The sequence below is a fragment of the Mauremys reevesii genome, linkage group 9 (assembly GCF_016161935.1).
Source record: "Mauremys reevesii isolate NIE-2019 linkage group 9, ASM1616193v1, whole genome shotgun sequence".
NCBI lineage: Eukaryota > Metazoa > Chordata > Testudines > Geoemydidae > Mauremys > Mauremys reevesii.
In genome coordinates, this window is record NC_052631.1 from 62,815,183 (window position 1) to 62,842,685 (window position 27,503).

A 27,503-nucleotide genomic window follows, 5' to 3' on the forward strand; every position below is an offset into this window, starting at 1 on the left:
ATGTAGACATTGAGCCTTTGCCATCACTTACACAGATGTAAATTCAGAGTGACACTAGTTACTCTGACACTGATGTCAGAGGAGTGACCCTGGACTTATACCGTGTGGAATCTGGCTCTTTAGCTGGGTGGCCAGCACAAGCCACTGAATTCCCTCGATTGTTCCTATAATCCACTGGTAATTGCCACTAGCTTGTGCAATCTGAACCACTCTATTTTAACCCAGGGTCATTTTAACCCCTTCGTGCCCTCACTGGTGTCCCCAAGAACCTCCATCCAGGTGATCAGAGCCGTCAGGGCAGAGTAGGAAGAGGCACAGGACCCATCTGCTATTCAGAATGGAAGGCATTAAACTCCATCCTCACCTCCCATGGCTACATGTTCACTTCCTCCTGGAAGCTTTGCCTGAGTGTGGAAACCTGAGCTCTTTTCACATGATCTCATTCTTCTTGGCAGGGGCCCAGACACCGCTGATTTCACTGCAGGATCCGGGCAGGCGCAAGAAATTACATCAGGCCACAAGGAAATCAAAGGGAGGGCTCCTTGTGCAATCAGAGGGCCCCACCCTGCTCCTGTGCGAGGCAATGGCAAAACTTCTGACAAGCAGCAGGATCAGGCTCAACATGCAATGAGGACAAAGGAAGAGGAAGGGGGCTGGGTTGGCAAGGAGATATGGAGCTTCTTACCTACCACTAGTTCAAACCCAGCCCAGGGTGGTGAAGATCACCAGCAGGTATCATTGGAGGTGTGTCAATGACCTACGTGACTGTGTCTCAGGCTGATTTCTGGGGACTTGGTCTCTAGCCACATCACCAAAACCACTATCCATCTTGCATTCTCAGCAGGGAGACCAAGGGCTGAAGAGCCTGTGGGGACTAACCTCCCCTCTCACTCTTAAGGTATGTCTGCCCTACTGTGTAAGCCCAGAATTTGAACTCAGGCTCAAGCCTAATTCTACTTCCATCTACATGCAAATTGTGCTAACCAGGACTTCATGGGGGTGGAGGATCTGAGCTTGAGACTTGCCAGGATCCAGGGTTCAAGCCCTATCACTTTGTAGTGTAGACGCAGCCCCACTGGACTTGTGTGCTGGGAGCCTGCCAAAAGTATCCCACAATCCCATGGGCTGACCTTCCTTGTCCTCCAGACAATCAAATTTTCCCACATTGCATCATGACCAAAGGGCTAGAGCAGCCACATTTTGGGAGGGCGCTAAGAAGTCTGGGATATGGGTGGATGGACTCAGGCCCACATGATGCAATGTAGACACTGGAACCCCAGGTTGGGACCCAGGATTCAACAATTCCTAACCTGTGGTTACAAATGAGTGTACACACTCAAGCCCCAGGATAACAAACCCAGCATCTGCTACTTGAGTTCTACTAACCCTGGACTTACACTGCAGTGTAGACGCACATAGAGATGGCAGAGGTGAGGCACTGAGTAGTGGAGCAGGGAGCTTGTCATGCTCTACCTGCCCTGAGCTGTAAACAGAGGTCTCCCGAATTGTCCGCCAAGCATCTGATCTGCATTGGCAGGTCACTTATGATGTAAACCACAGCAAGGAGGAAAGGAAAGAGCAGGGCCAGCCAAAGCAGATTGTTACGGGAGTGACCTGATCTGTCTACGTGTGGATTCCCAGGGCCCTTGGAATGGGGAGTCCTTGCTGTTAATTACAAAGGCCCAGATATTGTGGGTGCTAGCTGCTGGGAAAGGGCAGTGGATTTTAAGGTCAGAGGGGACCTTCAGAGCCTCCAGTCTTACTTGTATATCAGAGGCCATTAACGCCACCCAAGCATATCAAGTCCAATGGCCAGAATTAGACCAAAGTATCACAGCTTCCAGGAGACTCAATTATTTCGGGCCACAGGCAAAGAAAAGGAGGGACCGAGGTGCCCCAGCGCTCAAGACCCCTGCAGTGCCAGGGAATTGATCAAGTGAGATAAATGCAGCCATTCTGCCAGCGCAGGGATGGCTGGTGGGTGAGGGAAGAGCATGGCTGAGAGCGCTTTGCTGAGCCTTTCTTCCCCCACTGGCATAGGCTGCATACCACAGCTGGTGGGGTTGGGCGTGGCTACGCCCCATTGTCCGCAGACCACGCTTGGGGTTGCAGAAGAACTGGCTCTTCTCCACTAGTTCACAAGCCAGTTGTGTTGCTGCCTGGGGCTAGGAGAGGGGCTACCCGACTCTTCTTCCCCACGTGCTCTGTTGCACTGAGTACAGATGGGGGCTGTCACCAGAGATGGGCTCAAGCCGTGAGTTCTGAATGGGGATCTGGACCCAGAGCCAAGTTCACAGGAGCTCAGATCCGATGCTTTGGGCAGGGCCCATCACTCGTTGCCACCTTGCTGACAACTCGAACTGGTCGGAAAATGGCATTTCTTCCCCTCAAAAACATTCAAACAAAAGAAACAATTTTCATTGTTTGAAATTTTCTACCAACTTTTTTGATTTTTTGTCAAAATGAATGTTTGATTTCAAACAGAGTTCCCCTTTGATTCTATCTGATTCCAGCTGAAATGAAAACAATCTGTTTTTCTCGTTTAAATTTTGACCATGGTCTCCCTTTTCTCCCCCCTTTTTTTGTTTAACTGGAAAAAGGCTAACGGGGGAATAAAATAAGAACATCAAAAAAGTTTTGGTTCAATTCAAATCAAATCAAAATGACTTTTTTTGTTTGAATTTTAAAAAATCAGAAAATGTAGACGGATCTCAACATCTTTTGTGATAACTTCCATATTGATCCAAAAGCTGTTTTTCAAGGACAAAACTTTCCGACGGAAAAAACTGGCCGCAGCTAGAGAGATCATAATGCAGGAAAATTAGCTTCTGTCCCGTGTCAGGAAGAAGCCATGGGGAAGACTAGCTTTGCATGCTCTGAGATGCCGTGTTAGCTATCGTCTTGGTCTATTATTGCCCTGGTGACTCATTCACTGGGAGTAACCTTTTTAATAAACTCCCATCAAGTAGCTCTGAAAACCCCCTTCCCCTGAAGCAAGGATCTCCTAAACTTCCATTTATTCAGCTACCACCCATGAGACAACTTTGAACTCTCTCTCTTCCTCATTGAGAGCTAATAAACAGAAGTGTTTCTCCACACAAATGGCTGCCTCATGGGACATCCTGTCCTGCGAGATCCCAGAGCCTGATACTGAGGCTGGAGGATTTTATCACTAGGCTGAGAATTCATGCTCATGGCCCTTCTCTCCACATACACAGTATCACATGGTTAACTAGGAATTTGTAGATCTAGGTACTGCTCTGGCCCTCATAAGGTGATAGTGTCTGAGCAACTAACACGCATTAATGGATTTTATCTTCAAAACATCCTTTTGATGAAGGGAAGCATGATCCATCCCTGTTTTATAGATGGGGAAACTGAGGCCCATGGAGCTGAAGTCACACTAGAACTGAACCCCCAGCTTCTATATGCTAGTGTGCTGCCCTATCCGCTAGCCTCACCCTTTCTGCCTCTCACATACCTCTGGAGCATTGGGGAAGAGACATTAGGTATAAAAATCCATGGCAGTGAGTCAGAGCCCGGGTCTACAGACTCGGGCTCGCGCTTTGGCACTACAGTTAGCAGTGTAAATGTTCCCATTTGGGCTGGAGGTTGGGCTCTGAAACCTGGGGGATGGGTCTCAGAGCCTGAAGTCCAGTCTGAGTGGGAACACCTACAAACCTGGATGCTGAGATGGGGGGGGGTTGTTTTTTTTACAGTGTAGACGTATCCACTGGGTTTGATTGCCCAGGTGTCTGACCCAGCATGGGAAATCCGATGTTTCCATTAAAGTGGAGACATATAGGCATAAAGTGGAGGAATATAGGCTAAATGGTCCAAGATTCATACTGTTCTGCAGCATCCCAGATGGCTGGCAGAACGGAGATTTGATTGGCTAGAGTCCCACAGTGACAGAAACAGCCAGGAATGAGATGTTGTGAAAGGGGATGTGGCAGCCATTCTGCGCTGCTCAGCCACTGCTGATACCAGATGCTGCTGAGGAGAGAGGGTGAGGAGAGTCAATTTAAAACAAGCCAGAGACGCTAGCTCTGTTTTCTTGGTGGTTCATTGGTAGCTCCCTTGATTAGTAACCTTGAGTCCAGCTGGCTAATCATCTTAGCGCTTGGGTTATGACCACTTAATGAACAGCAATGTGGGGAGGGAGGGAAGCAAACTCCTCACTTGATTGAGATCAAAGAACAAACTAATCAAGGGCTGATGCCTGTGTTTGCCAGCCTGGCTTTAAAAGAGGCTCCCAATTGTGCAATGCAGGAACCCCTGGAATAACAGACAGGCTGGTCAAGAGCTGCCACCACTAGACAGCAGGCAGAGCTACTCCACTCACGTGCCAGCCCAGAAAATTCCTCCCCTCCTTCAGCCAACCTGAGCCTCCTCCTGCAAAGGGCTCCATTTGGCTCTGAAAAGCCCCTGGGATGCCTCCCGGACCCAGGATCAGCTTGGTCTTTATAGCTCTATGCAACTGCTTCTATTGCCCCTTGTGACCCTGCCCTGACCATGGCTGAGTGCCTATGAAAACCAAAGGCCACAGGGGTGGGGGGTACAGTCATAGCCTGTCTTCTGCTCAGTGAAACTGATGAACTCTTGGCTGGGAAATCTGAAGTTAGCCCAGCTGGCTCTGGTTTGGCTTGTGGCATCAGGGTGGCACCATCCCTGTCCTCACGAGCTACCGGGCACCGAGCGGGCAAGCAGAGGGCTAACAAGGTGCCATGTATGCACATTCATGTGGCTCCTGGGGGCTTGCAACCCCAACTCCCAGCAGAACTGCATTCTCACAAGCTGACTGACTCTGACTTCCAGGATGGGGGTAGGCTGGAGATGGACTCTCTGAGGGCACTCCCTCAAAATGGACACGGGAGGTAACTAGGGCACTGTAACATAGCCTGCTGAAGTCAACAGGCATCTTTCCACTGACTTCAACAGGCACTGGATCAGGCCTACAGTCAGCAAACCATAATGCAAACCCCAGAGTCTTGGGAAACATGGGGTGTTGGAAGTGCCGTGTTAAAACTGGGATTGATCACTTTAAATTCTCTGGGGTTTTCTTGGTCCTGCTTGTGGGCAGGTGGCTCTGTAAGGAAGTATGTGATCAGAGTCAGCCAGTCCACAGCAAGGACAGATGAGTTATGCCTCTCTGCCTTAGGGGAGCAGCCTGCTTTGTCTCTTGCTGTTTTTTGGGGGGTGGGGGGGAGTTGGGAGATTGTGTTACCATTCTGAATTCCAAGAAATAAAGCAGTGTTAGGTTCCAATCTTCCAGCAAGAGTACTTCTGTTTTTATCGAATTTCCTTATGTGTATGCCATGAATATCACAGGAAGCCCATGCTTCATCCTTACTCAAGAAAGTGCCAAAAGGTGTTCTGTATACAGGTACCAAGCTCCAGCCCACAGAGGGTAGGAGGGCATACATTCCCTGGCTGAGACATTACTGAGGTTTAGTGCCAGGGAACGGATAGATGAGAGGGGAATGCTGTGTGTGGGAAAGAGGTTTCCCTGAATTCCTCCACTACAGCAAATCAGTCGCTGCCAATATCCCGCCTCCTTCCCAGGCCTGCATTGGAAGATCGTGCCAGAAGGAATCAGCCCCAGAGAGCCCATATCAAAAGGAGAAGTGGCACTTATGCTGGTGCAGATTTGGAGCAGCTCCTGAAAACCAAGGGCATGTCTACACTTGGAGCTGGGGTGTGATACCCAGCTCTGATTGAGTGCAGCTGTGGTGGTGCAAGCAGCATGAGGAGTTAACCGCCCAGAGTATGTGCCTTGTCTTTTGGACAGGACTGTACTCTGGGCAGCTAGCCCCTGATGCTGTTTGCACCGCTGCAGCTACGTTGCTGTTTTTAGAATGGTAGATCGATAAGAGCTGGCGTAGGTATGTCTCCTCGAGCTGGAATCACCCCCTAGCTCGCAGTGTCAGCAAACCCTAAGAGACATCAGTGGGAGAAGTGAAACTGAAAATCAGAGCATTAATTTGGGTGCCCAACTCTGGATCAAGGAGCCTAAAGTAAGACCTCATTTTGTAAAGTCTTGGTCTCTGGCCTCACACTGACTGAGATGAGAACCTGCCCCAGAATCATGATGGGCCTTGTGCTTCGCATCCTTGTTCGGTTCTTAAACGCAAGAGCTTGCCCCAGGAGCCCCACAAACCTGGCCTTTTCTCTTCTCAATTCAGGAAACCCTTCAGAATGAGCGCTGCTTTATGTAATGTCCCCACTGACATCCCTGAGCAGTGAGGGGAGAAGGCTAATCCCCGCCTGCACATCCCCGAGCCTGGATTTCCTGAGCTTACACCTAGGGTGGGGCTTCCTTCTCCTGAACTTGGAGCTGGCGAAACTGACTGGAGGCAGCACAGTCACAGTCCTGCCTCATCTCAACATGTCTCAGGTTTAACCCAAGGGGCTTCCCCACGCTACACCCACCTGTCTCTAGTTCCCCGGAAGCTACCGGAATCACTGGGTAAAGTGCTATGTCTGGTACTATGCAGGATCAGATGTAACAGTACAGATCAGCGATGGAGCTAACCCAGAATGAAGCTTAAACCAACCCCCGCTCCATGGACTGAAGGGGACATGCACAAAATCAAGATCCAAACTTCTTAGCCCATTACTATCAAGACCCCTAAACTGGAGCCCTGACTCATGAACCCACCTCCCCACCAGATCCATTTACCATGGGATCTGAACTGCATGACCCAAGCCCGTCCCTGTAAAAGTCAAAAAAGTTCTTCAAGGAAGTGAAAAGCAGAAATCGCTGTGTGTGTAGCAGTGCAGAGCTATGACTTCATGGGTGAAATTCTGTTCTCATTGCAGTCAATGCCAAAACTCCCATTGGACAGCAGTGGGGCCAGGAGTCACAACAAGCAACCATACAACTTTCCCTAGAGCTCTGCAGGGAGATAAAGGGCAGTTCACTCATTCTCCCCAGCACAGCAATCCCGTCTGCTTTGACTGGAGAGTGGGGGCGTGGGGAGAATGACTAGAATGTGACTCCCCCATATTCGAAGTGTGTGCACGCGTGTGCATGCGCATTGTGTGGGAGGGAAGTGGGTAGGGTGGCGTGGTGTGTGATGCATGCTCTGTGTCTGGGAGAGGTGTGTGTATCCATGTGCATTGTGGGTGGGAGTGTGTGTGCACGCATGCATGTGTGTTGTGGGGGGGGTATGCTAGATCTTGTGCATCCTCAGGAGGCAGAGCACTAAGGAAAGCATGTGTTGTAGCTAACAACCAGCCAGGGTGTTGGCTCTGAAGTACTCTCCAGCTGTCTGTGGGAGTCCCGGGGTCACCAGGGGTGCCCCTTGCCTCAGATTAACTCCCCAGAAGTTTGCTGAAGGATATCACAGAGTCTGGGCTGACTCAGCACTCGGAGCAGCCAGTGGTTCTGTTTGCAGTTGGGAGAGCAGGGGCAGCCCAAGATCTAGCGGGACCCAGCCTGCTGCAGAGGTGTGGCGGAGGGATGGGGATAGCACCTCCCTGTGGTTCTGCTCCTGGAGCAGGAGACGGGGCCAGCCCGGCATCCCCCTGCCATCTCAGTGCTAGACCGTATCTTCCTGCCCATTTGTGCAGTGTCCTGATGCCTGCCCAGGGCATCCCCAGGCCAAAGAAAGAGACAGGGCCACCCCACGACATCCCCTCTTATCCTATTGCTGAGGGATGACATTGCTTCCCCACCCATCCCATTGCCAGAGTGGGAGATCAGACCAGCTTGCTGTGTCCCCCTCTGGTCCCACTGCTGGAGGGGGACACAGAGCAGCCCCCCAACCCTGATCCTGCTGCTGGAGGGTGACAGCAGGCCAGCCTGCGAACTGCTGAGTCCATTTGTTACCTAACCCAATCCTTTGAGGGAATTGTATCAGTAACCCTTGGAGGGGGGTCGGGGGAAGAATCAACCAGATCGCTGTCACCCCTGGCCTCTGCCCTCTCTGCTCCTAGCTATGCTTTAAATTTAAATAATGGAGATATACCCATCTCCTAGAACTGGAAGGAACCTTGAGAAGTCATTGAGTCCAGCCCCCTGCCTTCGCTAGCAGGACTAAATACTGATTTTACCCCAGATCCCTGAGTGGCCCCCTCAGGGGCTGAACTCACAACCCTGGGTTTAGCAGACCAATGCTCAAACCACTGAGCTATCCCTCCCCCCTGGGCTCTAAATGGCTCCATAGATGCACCCTTTGCTTTCTGGCCTCTAGCCCATTGCTATGGCACATGTTCTACTGCTGATGGCAGTAGTGGTGGTATGGAAAGCTGGAGCTTCCACAACCAACCTTCCCTCCTATGCCCACTGAATTGTCTCACACTTCCCCAGCCCCATCCTCGCCAGGGGCTCTAAAGACAGAGGAAGGTGGTCCTGGATTGCTGGCTGGTTGTCAGAGTAGAGACCCGATGGATGGGCTGCAAGCCACTCCCACCTGGATAGCAGAGGAATCACTGGCACAGTGCAAGGGCCAGCAGCAGAACACGCAAAGCCACCCAGGGAAAAGGCTGCAGGGAAAGGTCCCTCTCACTAGACTTTAAAAACAAAGTTCCTAGAGCACCAGGTCACAGCAAAGAGGCCATGAGTGGTATCCACTCCTCCTAGCAACTTCGTGTCATCCTCTTTTCTAATGCCAGCAGCCCTGAGCTAGCAGATCCTCAGACAGAATTCTGGCATGACTCGGAGGTGAGAATCAGAACTTCTTGGGGGATCGCTTGACCCAGAATTATTTTATTTGGTGGTTCTCCCTTCTCTGCCCACACAAAGTCAGGTCCAGGGCAATGGCGCACCACGCCCTGTCCTAAAAGAACCACGATCACCGTCCTCCCTTCCCGCCACTCCCTTCCCAGGGCCCAGCACACAGACCCATTCTAGTTCCCAGCACCTGCAACAAGATGGCGCTGGGAAGGCGCGCACCCAGGGTTAATCATTAGCCAGCTTAGCACTCTGACTTAGCAAGACACCACAGAGCAACGCCGACCTCCTCGCCTTCTGCACCACTTCTGGGAGCAACCAGGAAGGCTGCTCTAGGGAACGGCGGCAAAGCACTAACAGGAGACATGGCTCCAAGAAGTGGCTCATCCAAGCCTCAAAACCATGAGCCAAAGTCATTCAGATCCCAGAGTTCCTTTCACCGTCCCATGAAGACTCATTCTTTAGGGACAACTTGACCCTTGGTAGAACCCCACTGACATCAGGGAAGTTACACCAGGGGAGATTTGCCCCACTGGGTTTCACTTCTTTTCAAGAACTCCTTGAAGGAGCATTTCCAAAACTCTCGCTCATTTACACTTGGATTGGAAGAGGGGAAGAAAGGGTGATGCGAACCTGCCTTAAAGGCAGGCGAAGGAACTGCTGGCTGCTGGGAATCCTGCATTTCATCTCGAAAGAGCAAGGCGGTAATACAACGACCGTTGTAAAATGGTTCCCTAGCTTGCGGCAGGACACTGCCCATGTTTCACAACCGGCCCCGCAATTAGAGCGAGAGGGGTTGCTGCACCCAGAGCTTTTCAGCAATCTTCTCTGTCTGGGATCTTTGCTTGTGACTCTGGGGAGGGGGGCTGGAGGCTGATTTCCAGGCAGCTTATCCACTGCTTTATCTCTGGCCTTGCTGTTCACAGAGGGAAGCAGCAGCGCTGGGGAATTTCAAGGAGAATTCCATTCTTGTCTCCACTAGTGTGATTTGAAAAATAGGAGCCTGAACTACAGGAAAGTATCCATTCCTGGAGCCTTTCCTTAGTGATCTTCTCTGTTTTACAAAAGGGACTCTCCTACTGCTCCTCCGAGATGAAAATCAAACTTCAACAAACTCCTATAGAACTTAAATGTTTCCACACTGGCTTCTTCCTATCACGGAACAAATGACTGGAACTACGTCCCAGAGGATTGTTCACAACCCATTTGTTTCACACCTGGCAGAAAACACTTTCTAAAATTCCCCCAAACAAAACAAAATCCAACTGCAATTTTTTTCCCTTTAAAAATCAGATCCACACCTTTATCATCTAGTGACCGACGGATTCTTTCTGTCGAAAGTACGTGCTTTGAAATCTTTCCAGTCTAGCATGCACAGAAGGGAAATTTTCATAACTATACCCTGATGGGCCAGATCCTCATCTGGTGTGTAGCAGGGCAGTTCTGTGGACTTCAATGGAGCTACACCAATTTGCATCAGATGAGAATCCGGCCTTTTGTTTCCCCATGCTAGGCTGTTTTGCAAGCTGCAATTTCTGGGGAAGGGCTGTGTTCATTGGAAGTATTCTGATCTGGCTTTTTCTGAACATTTATAGCACCAATTTAAAAAAAACAAAAACACAAAAATGTCAAATAATGAAAACCAACCTCTGAAAATCGACAGCCAGTACCTCATTATTCCACATCAATAAGGATACTGAGGTGTGAGGAGAGCTGTTAAGGCTTTCGCTTACCTGCGCCAGCTCATGTTGGTTTTCCAAGATCCTTATAGCAGGTTTGATGTCTTCAAAGACCGAGGTGTCTTCAGCAGACTCCCCGGACATTGTGACTGGTTTTAATTGCGTAAACACCGTACTTTCTTCAAGATTTGGGGTGCTCAGAACCAGCCCACAGCTGCTCATCCCTCCTGCAGTCAGTCCCCTTTCCCCTCCCTTCTTAGCGTGTTACAAACCAAAAACTAAAAAGAAAAAAAAAAGGTTTTGGACAAAGCTGGAAGGGATTCAAGAACTCGGAAGCAAGCCCGTTGCTAATCCTTAGGAATCCAGGTGCACTGTAGCCTTAAGAAGTCTGATCTGTTACAGAAAAGTCTTACCTGTCCTGAAGTAGGAGGCACACTAACCTGGCAAACTTCAGTGACAGGCCAGCTGAGCCAATCAGGACCGGAGCTAACGCTGCTCTGGCCAATAAGCCAGCTGACATCTCTTTAAGGCAACACAAGATACAATGAGTACAGAGCCCTGCTTTCTGTGACTCTTTTCACCAGCCATGTTACCTGCAGCAGGTCTACCTAGAAAGAGAGAGAGAGAAAAGGGGAGAGAAAATTACAGACAGATTTGCATGAGAATCTAAGGCCAGGGCTAGGCGAGAAACTTTTGCCAGTATAATCATGTTGGTTAGGGCTGTGATTCATCACAACATTTTTATACCAGCAAAAAGCCCTAGCATACATGCAGCTATACCAGCAAAAACCTCTTTTTACTGGTACGGCTTATTTCACAGAACTGCTATAAGCTATACCAGCAAAAAAAAACCTCTTTTGCCAGTATAAGCTGCTTCTCCACCAGGGGATTTGCCAGTATAGCGATAGCAGGACAGCAAACCCTTTCTAGTATAGACAAACCCTAAGTGACACAGTTGTAGCTATGTTCTGTTGTCCCCTGTCAGGGCCTGGATGCTCACACTGGTTTGACACCCCTCACATACACACTGCTGGGTCCAGCATCACAGCTCTGCTCTTTTGGCCAAGATAGGACTCATTTTGGAGCCTATAAGTGCTACTCCTTGAGCAACCAGAGGTAGAGGAGCCATGTACGGTGCTCCCTTCTTGGGCACTGAATGCTCCACCAGGTTGGAGATCTTGAGACTGTAGCCCAGGCACTTTCAATTGGCTTCCTGCAGAGCAACGCTCTAGAGTCTAGACCGCCAGGCCATCCTGCCCTTGAGAGATTCAGAGTATAGCAGATCTTGGAAAGTAATCTACTAAGAGTGTGGTCAACAATTTTTGACTAAACATTTTGTCATCAAGAAATGGGGGTTCATTGAAAAGAAATCGGGGGGGGGGTGAAAATAAATATTTTGTTTTCCAAAAAAATTCTCACTGAAAATTTTCATTAAAGCAAGAATTTTAAAAATGGATTCTGTGTAATGTGAAGGCTTTAAATCAAGATCTGTGGACTTCAGAAACTCAGCCAGAGGTTAGGAGTCTATTACAGGAGTGGGTGGGTGAGGTTCTGTGGCCTCCAATGTGCAGGAGGTCAGACTAGATGAACATGGTGGTCCGTTCTGGCCTTAAATTCTATGAAAGACTACAAAAATGGATTTTTTTTTAAATAATGGGGAAATTCCCACGTCCAGATTTTTTACTATTCCCTAGTTTTTTCTACTGGGAAAAAACAGAGGAAAAAGATTTTTTAAAAAGAGTGAAAAAAAAAACCCACTCTTATTTTTTCCTCACCAGAAAAAGTTGGAAAACATTTTTAAAAGTGAAAGTAAGGGTGGAGGACTCTTTCTTGCACTTTTAAACTTTTTCCAGTGAAGAAGTGTGGGGAAAGCTCTCACTTTTCCACTGGAAAAAATGGAGCAAAAGAATGAGAAAGACAGAGGAAAGAAAATCCAAAGCCAAAATGAAACATTTCCAAACAAAACCATTTAAAACGAGTTTCTCTATGTTGCTTCAACTCATTTCACAAATCAAAAAACAGGATAAAGAAAGTGAAAAATTGCAAATTAAAACTGTTCATTTTTTTCTAAACTTTTCATAGAGAAAACCCACAGTTTCAACCAGTTCGGTTCCTAACATCCCTGATCTACTCACAGGGTCACCACTGCAGATATAAGCCAACCAGGTCAGGTAGAGTAAGAACAAAACTATCACCCACGACTGTTTCCTTGGGCTCTGCCATTGATCTGTTTGCAAACACCTGTCTCTTGTCTTATACTTCAACTGTAAGCTAACGGGGGCAGTCTTTTTGCTGTTTGTCCCTGGGGCTCTGATCCATGACTGAGTATCCTTGGAACTGCCATAATAACAGTCATTCAGGATGAAGCCAAGTCTTTCATTTGAATAACATTTCCTATTTTGCTGTGTCTAGGTGCAGAAGCAGGAACGGCCAAACTAACCCCATGGGGCAAAGGCTGTTGTCCTCTGTTTCTGGCTCATGTGGAAGCAAGAAGCATCCGAATTCCCACAGGAAAAGAGGAAATCTTGTGCTCAGAAGGTTTCTAGTTTTGCGGACCCACAAAGTTGTATCATCACAAGCATTTCTGGGGGCTTCTCTGAACCGCCTCCCCAAATCTTTGTGGTTTAGTCGTCCCTAGCCATCAAAATGTTTGGGAACGATCACAATTTTCACACTTCTGTGCCCTGACCAACAAGCTGGGAAACTAGAGATTTATAAGGCCTTGCATCACTCTGTTGTGTTCTGACGTTGCATCATGTAACACGTCCCAGTGATATTGCAAGGTGTGTCCCCCAGCATCATAGATGAAGGAAAAATAGCCATGGTCGGACATTGTGACACAGTGGGTCTGTCTACACTGGAGCTGGAGGGATCATTTCCCTGGACATACCTGCGCTAGCTCTGATGAAGCTAGTGGACTAAAAATAGCAGTGTAGCTCCTACAGCGTGAGTGGTGGGATGGGCTAACCACTCCAAGTGTAATCCCATCTTAAAACTCTAGATCCTGCCATCCATGCAGCCGTAGATACACTTCTATTTCTAATCCACTAACTCAGTCAGAGTTAGCCCGGGTATATCTACCCAAGATGGAAATTACAGTGTAAACATACCCAGAGGCACAGTGTTACGGTGCGATTATATTGTTCCACATTGCAATTACAAATTGGTGGCAGCTTTACCTGTATCCCCTGGGTCAGACTCCCCAGTCCACTCAGGGTGCTTTGGACTGTGTAAATGAGCATCATTCATTGGAAATCAATGGAGCTACACTGATTGACAGCAGCAGAGGATCTGGCCAAGTTATTTCAGTAGGGGACTCAAGTCCCTAAAGCTCTGTTTCAGCGGTCAGACTTAGGAAGGGAAGGTAGAAGACAATCCTTGCTACCTTGCATCTGACATGGATGAAAGACTGATCCCAGACTGGAATCGCTTCCGTGCTGCTGGCAAAAGCTTCAGTGGGAGCTGAAAGCATTCAGCACCTCACAAGATCAGTCCTTTAATGCAAACACTGATAGTAAATGTTTCCAAAAAATGCAAGCAATCAGCCAGTCTTTATTAGCGCCTCAGGCTTTCGCCAGCAGAACACATAACAAATATGTAAAACAAATAGCTTATATCAGATGCAAGACTTTGGACTTCAGTATACTTAGCAATGTACTCATATGCTCTTAAAGAACTGCTCTGAATCCAGTTTGTTGAATAAGTCAAAGTTCTAATATTAAAGAGACAGCGTTGGGCAGAATCAAAACATTTTAAAATGCAGCAAGTTGCATAAAACCTATTATTAGAAATGTTTTCAGGACTCTTTTTATATCAATGAAAACATTTATTTTTAATCCAAACCTCCCACTGCAGGATTTGCAATTATTGTTATCAATAATAATAGTTATTATTTGCATTGCTAGAGCACCTAGGAAACTCGGTATGGACCTAGTCTGACAACTCCAAAACTGCACTGTGCACAAGACGTAAAGCTGGTGGCAAAATAATGAACATTTACCACAACAGATTTTTGATCCTTTTTGTGAAAAATGTTCATCCAAAATGTGAATTTTTGAAAAAAGTTGACAGGCTCTAATAAGAATTTAAGGCAATGAAACTGACTAGGAGGAGAAAGTGAAAGTGCCCAGTCTGAGAAAGTGATCAGTCTCTTTCCTCTGTCCAAGAGAAGTGAAATGCACACAAATAAACAAACCACATAAACAGCTTACAGCAAATTCAAGTTTTAAAATTTCTTCCATTTCTAATCATACAAAGTGTTACTATAACACAGCTGAGGACACAGTTCTGATTTGAAGGTCTCATTCCTTCGGTTTAGAGACTAAATGACATTCTGCTATACAGTGAAATCGATCCTTTATTGCTTCCCCCCCCCCCCCCACCTGCATTCACATTTGGGCCCCTCTAGGAATTCAACAAGACCTGTAGGCATTTCCCTGCAGTGATCATTCAGTCAAATTCTAGGACTACATTGATTTCTGGCAATGATTTCCCAGCAGGAGGATCTTTTGATTTCAGCATTAAAACAAAGCAATCTGCAAAGCTTTTATCTGCATCAAGTCCACTTGTAAGGAAATGGCCTTGAGCCTATAAATGATCTGTGTCACTTGGTTTGCTCAACACCTTTCCAGCCAAAGGCAGATATTGCCCCTAAGGAAGCACTGATATATTTAAGCCTAGAATAAGGAGGTTCGTGGAGGTGTTGTTCTGCAAGTCCTTTATCTTTGTGTCTCACACAGCACTAAGGACAATGTCTGTGCTCAACAAAAAACAAACACTAACAGTCTCTTGGGACTGTACTATGGACATCTTCTTCCAGTACTTCATATGGCACAGCACAGTGGTGTTAAAATCCCTTCTGCAGTGCAAACCTGACTCAGAAATGCTGGAGGATTTTTATATCAAGTGTGCATAAGGTGGAGGCTTTTCCACACCTAAATGGTCAGGAGATTTGCCTGGCACTTAGATCAGGGCACTGTCTGTCATAAGTCCTGAATTATATTCAAAGATGGGCCAAAATTCAGATCCCATATCTGAAATCCCACCTCTAACATTCATTTAGGAAGGGAGTGTTGTCTAGTGGTTGGTGTGGGGAGCTCTGGGAGGCAGAACTCCTGGGTTTTATTGCTGGCTATGGAATCTAGCAATCAGAGCAGACGGGATGGCGAGTCAGGATTCCTGGGTTCTATCCTCAACCCAGGATAGATGCAGGAATTACTGGGTGAAGTTCTTGGTCCTGTGCTATGCAGGACAATGCATGACTAATCTGAGGAACTCATTGCCATCGGGTGTTGTGAAGGCCAAATGTATAACTGGGTTCAAACAAGAACTGGAAGAGTTCATGGAGGATGAGTCCATCAATGGCTATTAGCCAGGGTGGTCAGGGATGCAACCTCATGCTCAGGACAACCTGAAACCTCTGACTGCCAGAAGTGAGGAATGGAAGACCGGGGTTGATCAAGTGATAATTGCCTTGCTCTGTACACAGGAGAGAGGATTTAACCTACATCCAACATCCTTCAGATGCTGAGCCAAGTCAGCGGTGTCTGTGATCATTCCTCCATAGATAGGGGTTCCTGGGCCCCAGATCAGTGTGGGACAGCTTTTCCCTCACCCTGCCTTAAAACTCCCGGGTGGTCACACATCTTATCCTGGGGAACACATACACCCCAGGGTGCTCTGCTCCGAGGTGAGGCCACAGCACTCCATGGGCCTGATTCACCCCCGCACATGCTCCCCAGGTCACTGGGAGGGTTTCCATTGACTTCAATGGGAATGTGATCAGGTTCCAAAAGGGCCTTGTTCTCTTTCCTCCTGCACCTTGCAGTCATTTGCATGGGACAAAGATTGCAAAATGGGTGTCAGTTGCTTCCAGCGCAGAATGGAAACGTCTTACAAATGCTCTGCTCAGGAGTGAAGGCCGGCCCAAGGGGCAAGGCAGCAGAGAGCCAATTTTCTCCCCTTTCCCCAGTTCCCGTGACAGCTTCCTAACAGCAGACAGGACTAGGGTAGTATCCCTTTAAATAAACTGTGAGCCTTTTAGTGGCACTCATCTTGTACTGCGTGTTAGAAACCGCCACAAACCAGTCTGAGGCGCAGCATGTGCATAGCCAGGCCTCGCATGTTGTGTATAGCTAGTAAACACGGTGATTTGGGACCAACCTGGCCCTGTGATTTCTTCATGGTGTTTGTGTTGGGTAAGGAAAAAAAAAACACACATGCACACAACAGAGCTACTGGGAACAGGTGAGACTCTCACCAGAGATTCTCAGATATCTGCTTCTGTCAGTACATGGGTTTCCTGAGCCGCTTAGCTAGGTTGCAGCCTCAATATTGTGTGTGTGTTTTAGTCTATGAAGTGCCCTGGAGGTACTGGTTTGGACCCATCTCTGGTGACAATGGTCTCACAATTCTGCATAAACATGGGAATGTGCTCTACACAGGGGCGGCTCTAGCCACCAGCGCGCCAAGCAGGCGCTTGGGGCGGCCGTTTCCCGGGGGGGGCGGCATTTGGCTCCGGTGGAGCTCCCGCCGGCATGCCTGCGGCAGGTCCACCGGAGCCCGGGACGAGCGGACCTGCCGCAGGCATGACTGCGGCGGGTCCCGTCTTCCCGCGGCTCCGGTTGAGCTCCCGCAGGCATGACTGCGGCAGGTCCGCTCGTCCCGGGCTCCGGTGGACCTGCCGCAGGCATGCCGGCAGGGGCTCAACCGGAGCCGCGGGAAGAGGGGACCCGCCGCGGGACCGGGGAAGGGCGGCACAGCGCTCCGCGCTGCTTGGGGCAGCCCAATTTCTAGAGCCGCCCCTTGCTCTACACCCACACTGGGGACTCCTTGCTCAGGAGCGGACATCCAGATTGCAAACTGGCCCGTGCCCCCTAAATCCTCATCTGTGGACAGACAAAACTCCAGCTTCTGTTGGGTGACTTGCATCCAAAGAAGTGGGTATTCACCCACGAAAGCTCATGCTGCAAAACGTCTGTTAGTCTATAAGGTGCCACAGGATTCTTTGTTGCTTGTAAGATGTAAGTCACTCAGGGCCCTTGTGCTGGCCCTCAGCTGGGGGAGAATTTCACCCCTAGAGCTTGTATTTCATCACCACCAGAATGCAAGGGTTCCTAAGGCTTACTAAACAACATGGAGCAGACCCCCGCCCCCGCCCCACCTCTGCCACAGAGACACAAAGCCACCTGGGTTTATTTTCCCCTGGGAAATCTGCATCTAACAAATCCGTCTCTGGATCACTTCAAAGGGACACTGCTTCCCCCAGCTCCCTTCTGCACCACATCTACAGTCACCAAACCAGTCCGATCACTCCGGGAATTCGCTTTGAAAAGAGAGTCAGGGAGGGAATGTAAACCTGCACACCTGCGCTGCCTTGTGCAATAAGGAGCAGCAGTATTGAGGGGCCAAGAGGGGTCAGAGTGGAAGGGAAGCTAAGCCAGCAGCCTGCCAAGGAACAGTTCAGGCTGCAGACAGCACAGAAGTCTACAAGCAAAAACTCAATGTTCTAGAACCTCAACTGATGCAAATCAATTCTAAACCCACCTGTGTGTTGGGTGAGCATTGGATCCCAAGGGAATAGAAGACCCTCCAGTCCCTGAACACCAGTGAAGTATCTGTAGCCACAAAGGCCAGCCTGTAGTTAGTGTGAAATTCTGGGAACAGTGAATTAATAGGAGCAGCAGAAGCACGATTCATGTTAGTAATACAACAGCATGAGCAATATACTGTGAGTATTACCATTCGCCCAGACGTGCTGTTACGCCAGATGCTGCACAATCACACAAGTAGACACAGCCCCTGCCCTGAAAAGCTTCCAATCTAATTAGAAACAGGTTGCAAGCAGCAAGTAAGAGTGAAAGCAAAGGGCTATGGTGAAATGACATTGAGGTGAGTGCAGAGGCTAGAGGTGTGCGTGATTAGGTGATCCTGAATCAGAAGTACTGTTAGATAAAAACAAACAATGATTTATTAATTGACAGGTTGACTGAAATCAGGGCTCCCTGATTGCCATTAGACCCAGCCATTGTTGGCAGGTCAGTTATTTGTTGGGGTCACACCAGCAGTGGGTGATCTGAAGGAGGCCAGGGTATTGGCTGTGAGAATTAGCTCAGGAAAGAGATTCTGGTGCATGGATGGAGCTACAGAGACATCCCTGGGGGAAGGATACAGACATTTGAAAATAGCATCACTGGTGGAGCATAGGGGAACATCACAATAAGACACAAAAGTGGCTGAGGAAGAAGGGTCAGGGCTGTAGCAGGCCCTGAAGATGTGGACAAGAATCTGGAATCTGATGCTGAGGGAGACAGGTGGAGAGCTGGAAAGAGGAGGTAGCATGGTGTAGTATCAATTTTTAAAGAGTGAGAGTAATTAACCATGGGAACAACTCACCGAGGGGCCTAGTGGATTCTCCATCACTGATGATTTTTAAATCTAGATTGGCTGTTTGTCTAAAAGATTTGCTCTGGGAATTATTTTGGGGCAGGTCCCTGGCCTGTGTTGTATAGGGGATCAGACTAGATGATCGCAATCACCCCTTCTGGCCTTGGAATCTATGATCTGAGAGACAATCCACGCAGCTCCGTGCAAACTGCCTTGGTAGGTTAAAGCTAGCAGGGTTCACCACCTCACGCTGACTAGCACAGATAGCATTGTCAGCCTTTGTTGTAACAGGAGCTATTGGCAAGGGCTCTGTTTAGTGGCTGGGATCCAGGAGACATAACAGTTGTTAGCAAGTATACAGCTCAGAGCTCAGCTCCCCATGACAATGAGTGCCTGGGGCTTATGAGACGAACGAAACCACAGCTCACTGTGTTTTAACCCATTATATGCCACATTTCCTGTTTCCCAAAGAGTCGACTGGGACTTTTCAAAAGTCCTTAATGGCTTAAGGCCCAGATCCTCCGAGGTATTTAGGTACCTAACGCTCACTGAAATCAAAGGTGCCTAAATACCTTTGGGGTTCTGGGCCTAAGAACCTTAGTCCCATTTTCAAAAATGACGTGGGTGCTTAGAAGCCTAACGACCACTGAAAGTAAAAGGCAACAGCAAGTGTGTAGCCAAAGCCCGTATGACTCTAGATGTATCAAAGACCTTTTCTCTCCAAGTTGCTGACCAAGAACTTGGCACAAGCAAAGAAGAAACCAAAGAATTCATCCCAGGAGATTGTGGGACAGGACTTTGGTCTGTGCTGTGCAGATGCCCATGCTTTGCGGCCATAATCCATAAAGCGCAGTTATGCGCCTTGTTCTCAAGAGTCAGCCCTTGGGTTTGACGTGCTCCCAAGAGCCCAGGACATGACCTCAGGCTTGTTGATTTCAATGCATCAGCCACAGGATACCACATGCACAACCTGGCAAGGACCAGGCAGTGCTGGTGCACAGTCCTGTATTTTATGGCAGTAGGTTCCAGATGCCCATGGTCCCAACACACGTTAGTTCTTACTGCCATGCGGAAAAGGTAGCCCTTGGAGCAGCACCTCCCATGGGTCACAGAGAGGAGGTACGCAAGGAACTGAAGGCACAGCAATTGCTGAAGGGCTTGGATATCCACCAGACCGTTGCTAGCACACGTTAGCCCAGGATCTCAAAGCATTTTACAAAGATTCAGCAGGTAAGGCTGAAATTTTCAAAGCTGTCTAAGGGCTCTGGATGCACAATCCCCATGAAAATGAAGGTTTTAAAGCCTCAGTTTCACAGGGCCCTCTGAGACAGATAAGTACAGTACAGAGAGGGAAAGCAAAGGTGTAGAGAGGGGAAGTGATTCACAGCAAGCCAGTGATGGTTACAGAACCCAGGTGCCCTGATCCCTGGTCCCCTGCTTTAACCACTAGACTGAGTTTCCAAATTATTTGCCCATGAGAGTCAGCAGCAGCACAGCTGAGAGTGGAGATCCAAGGTCCTGCCTCCCATGCATGTGCTCTAATCTCTAAGCTATGATCTTCTACAGCTAAGATGGAGTCCGTCCACCAGCAGCCTCTGACATTACATCCTCACTGGTTCTGGTCAGTGCCAGAGGAGTTTGGATCAACATTTGAACATTTCATGAAGAACAACTGGGTCCATGACAGCAAAAAGCAGCAGGCGTATTCTGGGTGTCTGTGCACTACAGGAAAAATACAGTAACATGCCTAGGCAAGCATCTACGGGGAGAAACCAGCAGCCAAGCATGAGAATGACTGAGCCAGCAGCCTCCAAAACCCCTGCGTTGCACAATAACGGTTTCCCAGCATATGAATAGTTAATTCCAAGCGTGTCTCATGCCATCGGAATGTGCTGGTTACTTCTTTCACCTATTGCCTCCTGCGTGAGGTGTATCCGCCCAGCTGGTTTCTCATGGAAACAATTCTTTAAAAGCAGTGAAGCTGCAAAACATCTATATGACATTTCACTCTGCTGGGCATCCCATTCATCACAGCGGTCCTGAACCCACCTGGTCCCAGCCACTAATGGGCAAGCAAAACCACCTTGCCCCAACATTCCCCACCTAGCCATTCCTCCGTCTCCATTCTTTTCCTGCAGGTCTTTCTCCAGCCTACCCGCTATCTGCCTCTCTTTTCTCCTGTCCTGGGTGTAATCTGTATGTTCACTTGTGTTGCTTTTCTATTGCATCCCACCCACCTCCCTTACTATTTTCACATCATTTTCTCTGCTTCTGCGTATGTATTTTTCCTTCAGCTTGTCTATACACAAGTTATGTCACCTTAAAGTATACCATTATAGTTAGAGTGGTAAAATCCCCATCTCTGGATACAGTTATATTATACAAAAGCACTTAAGCTACTCGCATACAGGAAGGGGATTAACCTATAAAGTATACCAATATAACTGTCCCCCCACTCGTGATTGTACCACTAGAATCAGACAGGTTTCTTAAATAAAAAACCCTCACACCCCTCACTGAAATAGTTCTACCAGTACAAAGCCTGTGTTTAGACTAGGCCTTAGCACCTGGACTACATGGGCAAGTTCTTTTTTAATCTAACCTAAAATGTGAATTTAGACCAATATAACTAGACCATGTGGACGCTCACTCCAAATTATGTGTGGCACATGACATATCCCATGTAGATTAGACCTTAGTGGTTCTGGGAGGGGGGGAATTTGGGTGATTAGGGAATTTTGTAGAAATTTCTGGGAAATTCTCCCTCCCCACAACTTCTCAAAATGCCACCCGAACGTCACAGTTTGACAAGGCCTTGGCTGGAACCCTGGTTAAATAGCAGGTAAATTATGTTCCATTGATTTCAATCCGGCCTCTAGAGGATTTCTGCCCATGGCACACAAACACAGCAGGTCTGATGGACATCAGCCAGGGCAGGGGGCAGGTGTCCAATGACTGGCATAGCAGTGAGAGTTCTACTGCAGGTCAGCCCTGACAGGCATTGGCTGGCGGGGTATATATGGGATCCAGGACTGGCATAGCTGGGGGCACACTTGGTCAGGACAAAGCTGTGTGCGGGGATCCCAGGACTGGCACAGCAGGGGGTGTTAGACTGCATGTCAGGACTGGGATGCACAGGCAGAACCACATGGGGAAAGCTTTCTAAGCAACAGTCTGAAATACACCTGGCTTTTGCCATTGTTATTAGTCACTCGCCTTTGTAAGCATTCCGTTCACCTTTACCCCACCCACAATCAGTCCTCTCTGTGCCCTTTAGATATGGGGAGGAACTGAGTGCTTGCACAGTTAGCTAGGGGCCTGGGCAATGCTGCATGAATCAGCATCCGATTGGCAAGCTGTAGGTGTTAGCTGTATTTGGACAGTGGGAAACCACTGTACAGTACCTCGCACCAGCAACAAACGAGATCGAGCTTTTCAAATGCTTTACCTTGGTTGTCACTGCTTCTTGCCACCCCCCAGCTGCCAATCATCCACCCAGCACTGGAGACAAAGGGGAGCGAACACCGTTCCTCCGGACTCCAGTGGGAGGCTGCCAGTGAATTAGCAAGAAAAGAGTGGTGAAGGTTTCCTAGTATAGGAATTAAAAATACGACAGATACTTAAAGGTGCAATCAAAATCTGATAGACAGAAACAGATAGACAAATTGTGGGGGGTGTCAGGAGTGACTCCAGAGTGAAGACTGGAACAGACAACCAAGGAAAGCAGTGGTTTCTCCATCGCTTGGAGTTTTCAGATCCAGACTGGAGGCCTTTCTGAAAGAGATGCATGGGTGGAATTCTCTGACCTGTGCTACGCAGGAGGCCAGAGTAGATGGTCTAAGTGTCCTTTCTGGCCTTAAAATCTATGACTTGGCACTTAGGCTGGGGTTCTCAACAGGGCCCAAGGGAATTAGCCAGCTAAATCCCATTGAAATTTCAGTGGTGTCTGGGCGGCTAATTCACTTAAGTGTCACTGAAATCCCCAGCCTTAAAAGGGGACTCAGATCCCTCTGCTTCACACTTTTGGTTATGTTTTCTCTTCAGACCTGGCACAAGAGCACAGCAGGGCTCCCCAGGACTTTAGTATGTGTTTGTTATAGGCATTACTAACTTCTGCAAAGGAGTCAGTTCTAAAACGGGACCTCTGTGGGTACGTCTACGAAACAAAAAAACCAACAAGCAACCAACCAATCCACGGCCGCAAGTCACAGAACCCAGGCCTGCAGACTCAGGCTCATGCTATGGCACTAAAAATAGCCATGTAGATGTTCCCGCTCAGGCTGGCTCCTGGGCTCTGAGACTCTCCACCCTCACCCAGTTTCAGAGCCCAAATGGGAACATCTACACTGCTACTCTTAGCCCCCTCATGCAAGCCAGAATCTGTAGACCTGGGCTCTGAGACTCGCTGCTGGGGGGATTTTTTTTTTCAGTGAGGAGATTCCCAAACCTGAGCCATTCTTTGCAGATCACAAATCTGAGGAACTGTCCCAGATTGAGGTGTCATTAGAGGAAGTTTTGGAACAAACTCATAAACTAAACAGTAACAAGTCACCAGAACCAGATGGGATTCACCCAAGAGTTCTGAAGGAACTCAAATATGAAATTGCAGAGCTACTAACTGTGGTGTGTAACCTATCACTTAAATCACCTTCTGTACCAGGTGACTGGAGGATAGCTAATGTAACACCAAATTTAAAAAAAAAATAGGCTCCAGCGGGATTCCTGGCAATTACAGGCTGGTAAACCTGACTTCAGTACTGGGAAAATTGATTGAAACAGTAGTAAAGAACAGAATTGCCAGACACATAGATGAACACAATTTGTTGAGGAAGAGACAACGTTGGGTTTGTAAAGGGAAATCATGCCTCACCAATCTATGTGAATTCTTTGAGGGGGTAAACAAACATGTGGACAAGTGGTAATCCAGTGGATATAATGTACTTAGACTTTCAGAAAGCCTTTTACAAGTTCCCTCACCAAAGGCTCTTAAGCAAAGTAAGCTGTCACAGGATAAGAGGGAAGGTCCTCTCATGCATTAGTAACTGGTTAAAAGATAGGAAACAAAAGATAGGAATAAATGGTCAGTTTTCAGAATGGAGAGAGGTAAATAGTGGTATCCCCCAGGGGTCTGTACTGGGACCAGTGCTGTTCAACATATTTATAAATGATCTAGTAAAAGGCGTAAACAGTGAGGTGGCAAAATTTGCAGATGATACAAAACCACTCCAAATAGTTAAATCCAAAGCAAACTGCGAAGAGTTACAAGGGATCTCACAAAACTGGGTGATTGAGCAACAGAATGGCAGATGAAATTCAGTGTTGATAAATGAAAATAATGCACATTGGAAAACACAACCCCAACAATACATATAAAATGATGGGGTCTAAATTAGCTGTTACCACTCAAGAAAGATCTTGGAGTCATTGTGGGTAGTTCTCTGGAAACATCCACTCAATGTGCAGCAGCAGTCAAAAAAGCTAATAGAATGTTAGGGAATCATTAAGAAAGGGATAGATAATACGACAGAAAATATCATAATGCCTCTATATAAATCCATGGTATGCCCACATCTTGAATACTACGTGCAAATCTGATTGCCCAATCTCAAAAAAACTACATTACAATTGGAAAAGGAACAGAGGAGGACAACAAAAATGATTACAGATATAGAACAGCTTCCATATGAAGAGAGATTAAAAAGACTTGGACTTTTCAAATTGAAAAATGGATGACTAAGAGGGGATATGATCAAGGTCTATAAAATCTTGACTGGTGTGGAGAAAATAAATAAGGAAATGTTATTTAGTCCCTCACATAACACAAGAACTAGGTGTCACCCAATAAAATTAATAGGCAGCAGGTTTAAAACAAACCAAAGGAAGTATTTCTTCACACAACACATAGACAACCTGTGGAACTTGTCGCCAGGAGATGTTGTGAAGGCAAGACTATAACAGGTGTGATGGAGCAAGGCCGGATGGCTACAGGAAAGTACTGAGGAGCAGGTATGTTAGCTCTAGGCTAAGCAAATCCCTAGTACCATGGGAACCAAAATGGCAGTTGCTCCAGGCTAATCAAGGCACCTGGGGCCAATTAAGAACTTTCTAGAAGGCACCGGAGAGAGCTACATTGATTGGAGCACCTGCAGACAATCAGGACAGGCTAATCAAGGCACCTGGTATAAAAAGGGGAGCTCACTCCAGTCTAGGGAGGAGGAGCCAGAGGAAAGAAGTGTGCATGAGGAGCTGGGAGCAAGAGACACAAGGAACTAAGAACTGAGAGGGGGTACTACTGGAGGATTGAGGAAAACACCATACAATCAAGCAGCATCAGACACCAGGAGGATCCTGTGGTGAGGATAAAAAAGGTGTTTGAAGGAGGCTATGGGGAAGTAGCCCAGGGAGCTGTAGCGGTCAAGCAGCGGTTACAAGTAGCACTATAGAGACTGCTGCAATTCACAGGGCCCTGGGCTGGAACCCGGAGTAGAGGGCGGGCCCGGGTTCCCCCCTAGCCCCGCTACTCCTAATCAGACATAGGAGTAGTTGATCCAGACTATGGGTTTCATCCAAGGGGAAAACCACTGAGGGGAAGAAATCCGCCAATAAGTGCAGGACCTACTAGAGGAGAGGAGGAACTTTGCCACACAGGGTTCAAAAAAGAACTAGATAAATTCATGGAGGATAGGTCCATCAATGGATGGTCAGGCATGCAACCCTTGCTCTGAGCGTCCCTAGCCTCTGTTTGCCAGAAGCTGGGCATGGACGACAGACCATTTATCCAGTTTGTTCAGATCATTTTGAAATTTAATCCTCTCCTACAAAGCACTTGCAACCCTTCCCAGTTTGGTGTCATCTGCTAACTTTATAAGTGTACTCTCTATGATGACATCAATATCTTCAGAAATTATTTAGAACAGAACTGGACCCAGGAGTAAAGCCTGCAGGATCACCTCTCAACATGCCCTTCCAACTTGACTGTGAATCACTGATAACTGGTTGGAAAACCATTCCAAGAGAGTAGTTATGCACCCGCCTTATAGTAGCTCCATCTAGGTTGTATTTCCCTACTTTGTTAATGAGAAGGTCATCCGAGATGGTATCAACAGCCTTCCTAAAGTCAAGATATACCATGTGTACCACTTCCCCCCTATTCACAAGGCTTGTTACCCTGTCAAAGAAGGCTATTAGGTTGGTTTGACATGATTTGTTCTGGACAAATCCATGCTGTTACTTATCACCTTATTATCTTCTAGGTGTTTGAAAACTGATTGCTTGATTATTTGCTTCAACTTCTGGGTACAGAAGTTAAGCTGACTGGTCTGTAATCCCCTGGGTTGTCCTTATTCCCCTTTTTATAGATGGGCACTATATTTGCCCTTTTCCAGTCCTCTGGAATCTCTCCCATCTTCCATGACTTTTGAAGATAATCACTATGGTTCAGATCTCCTCAGTCAGCCCCTTGAGTATCTAGGATATATTTCATCAGGCTCTGCTGACGTAGACATCTAATTTGCCTACGTAATTTTTAACTTGTTCTTTCCCTATTTTAGCCTCCAATCCTACCTCATTTTCACTGGTGGGCACTAAGTGAGACATCCAATTGCTAATAACCTTTCTGGTGAAAACAAACAAAAAATCATTTAGCACTTCTGCCATTTCCACGTTTTCTGTTGACAGAAAACGTGGAAATGGCAGAAGTGCTAAATGACTTTTGAGTAATGGGCCTATGCTATCCTTGGTCTTCTTGCTTCTAATGTAGTTGCAAAATGTTTTCTTGTCACCCTTTATGTCTCTAGCTAGTTTGATCTCATATTGTGCCTTGGTCTTTCTAATTCTGTCCCTACACGTTTATGGTGTTTTTTATATTCTTCCCTCATCATTTGACTAGTTTCCACTTCCTGTAGGACTCTCTTTGAGTTGAAGATCTCCTGGTTAAGCCAGGGTGGTCTCTTGCCATACTTCCTATCTTTCCTATGCTCTTTGCCAACTCTCTCAACCCATTTTTCCTCTTAGACTTGCTTCCCATGGGAGCTTACCTACCAACTCCTTGAGTTTGCTAAAGTCTGCCATCTTGAAATCCATTGTCTTTATTCCGCTGCTTTCCCTCCAACCGTTCCTTGGAATCAGGAACTCTATCATTACATCATCACTTTCACTCAAGCTGCCTTCCACTTTCAAATGCTCAGCCAGTTCCTGCCTATTTGTCAAAATCAAATCTAGAACAGCCTCTCCCCTAATTGCTTTTTCCACCTTCTGAACTAAAAAATTGTCTCCAATACATTCCAAGAACTTGTCGGATAATCTGTGCCCTGCTGTGTTATTTTCCCAACAGATGTCTGAGTAATTGACGCCCCCATCCTGTGTCCCAGTCCTGTACTCTAATCCATAGGTGCCAACTCCATAGGTGCTCCAGGGCTGCATCCACCAGCAGCCAGCCATTCTCCCCCTCTCCTGAGCATGCCACATCCCCACTCCTTCGCCTACCTCCCAGCACTTCCCGCCAGGCCACCGCCAAACAGCTGTTTGGCAGCGTTAGCATGCTCCGGGAGGGAGGGGGATGAGCAGGAATGTGGCGCGCTCAGTGGAGGAGTCGGAGAAGGGGGGGCGGGGCGGGGATTTGGAGAAGGAGTTGGAATAGGGGCAGGGAAGGGGAAGAGTTGGGGTGGATACTTTGGGGAAGGAGGTGGAATGGGGGCAGGGCAGGTGTGGGAGGGGGCAGGGCTGGGGCAGGGCCTCATGGAAGGGGTGGAGTGGGGACGAGG

General features: G+C 47.7%; 1 protein-coding gene across 4 annotated transcripts in view; it reads right to left on the reverse strand.

The window, feature by feature from the left end:
* The window catches only part of LOC120371762 (Krueppel-like factor 5), a 77,224-nt gene that overhangs the window by 33,081 nt on the left and 16,640 nt on the right, over nt 1–27,503 (reverse strand). For 2 of the 4 annotated variants that reach the window (XM_039487966.1, XM_039487965.1), the window contains one exon: nt 10,411–10,964. The exons of 1 other annotated variant lie outside the window; for it this stretch is intronic. In XM_039487966.1, coding sequence (XP_039343900.1) covers nt 10,411–10,578 — 168 coding nt within the window. In that variant the 5' untranslated portion in view covers nt 10,579–10,964. The remainder of the gene's footprint in view (nt 1–10,410; nt 10,965–27,503) is intronic. One more of the 4 variants, XM_039487967.1, reaches the window with a different exon arrangement.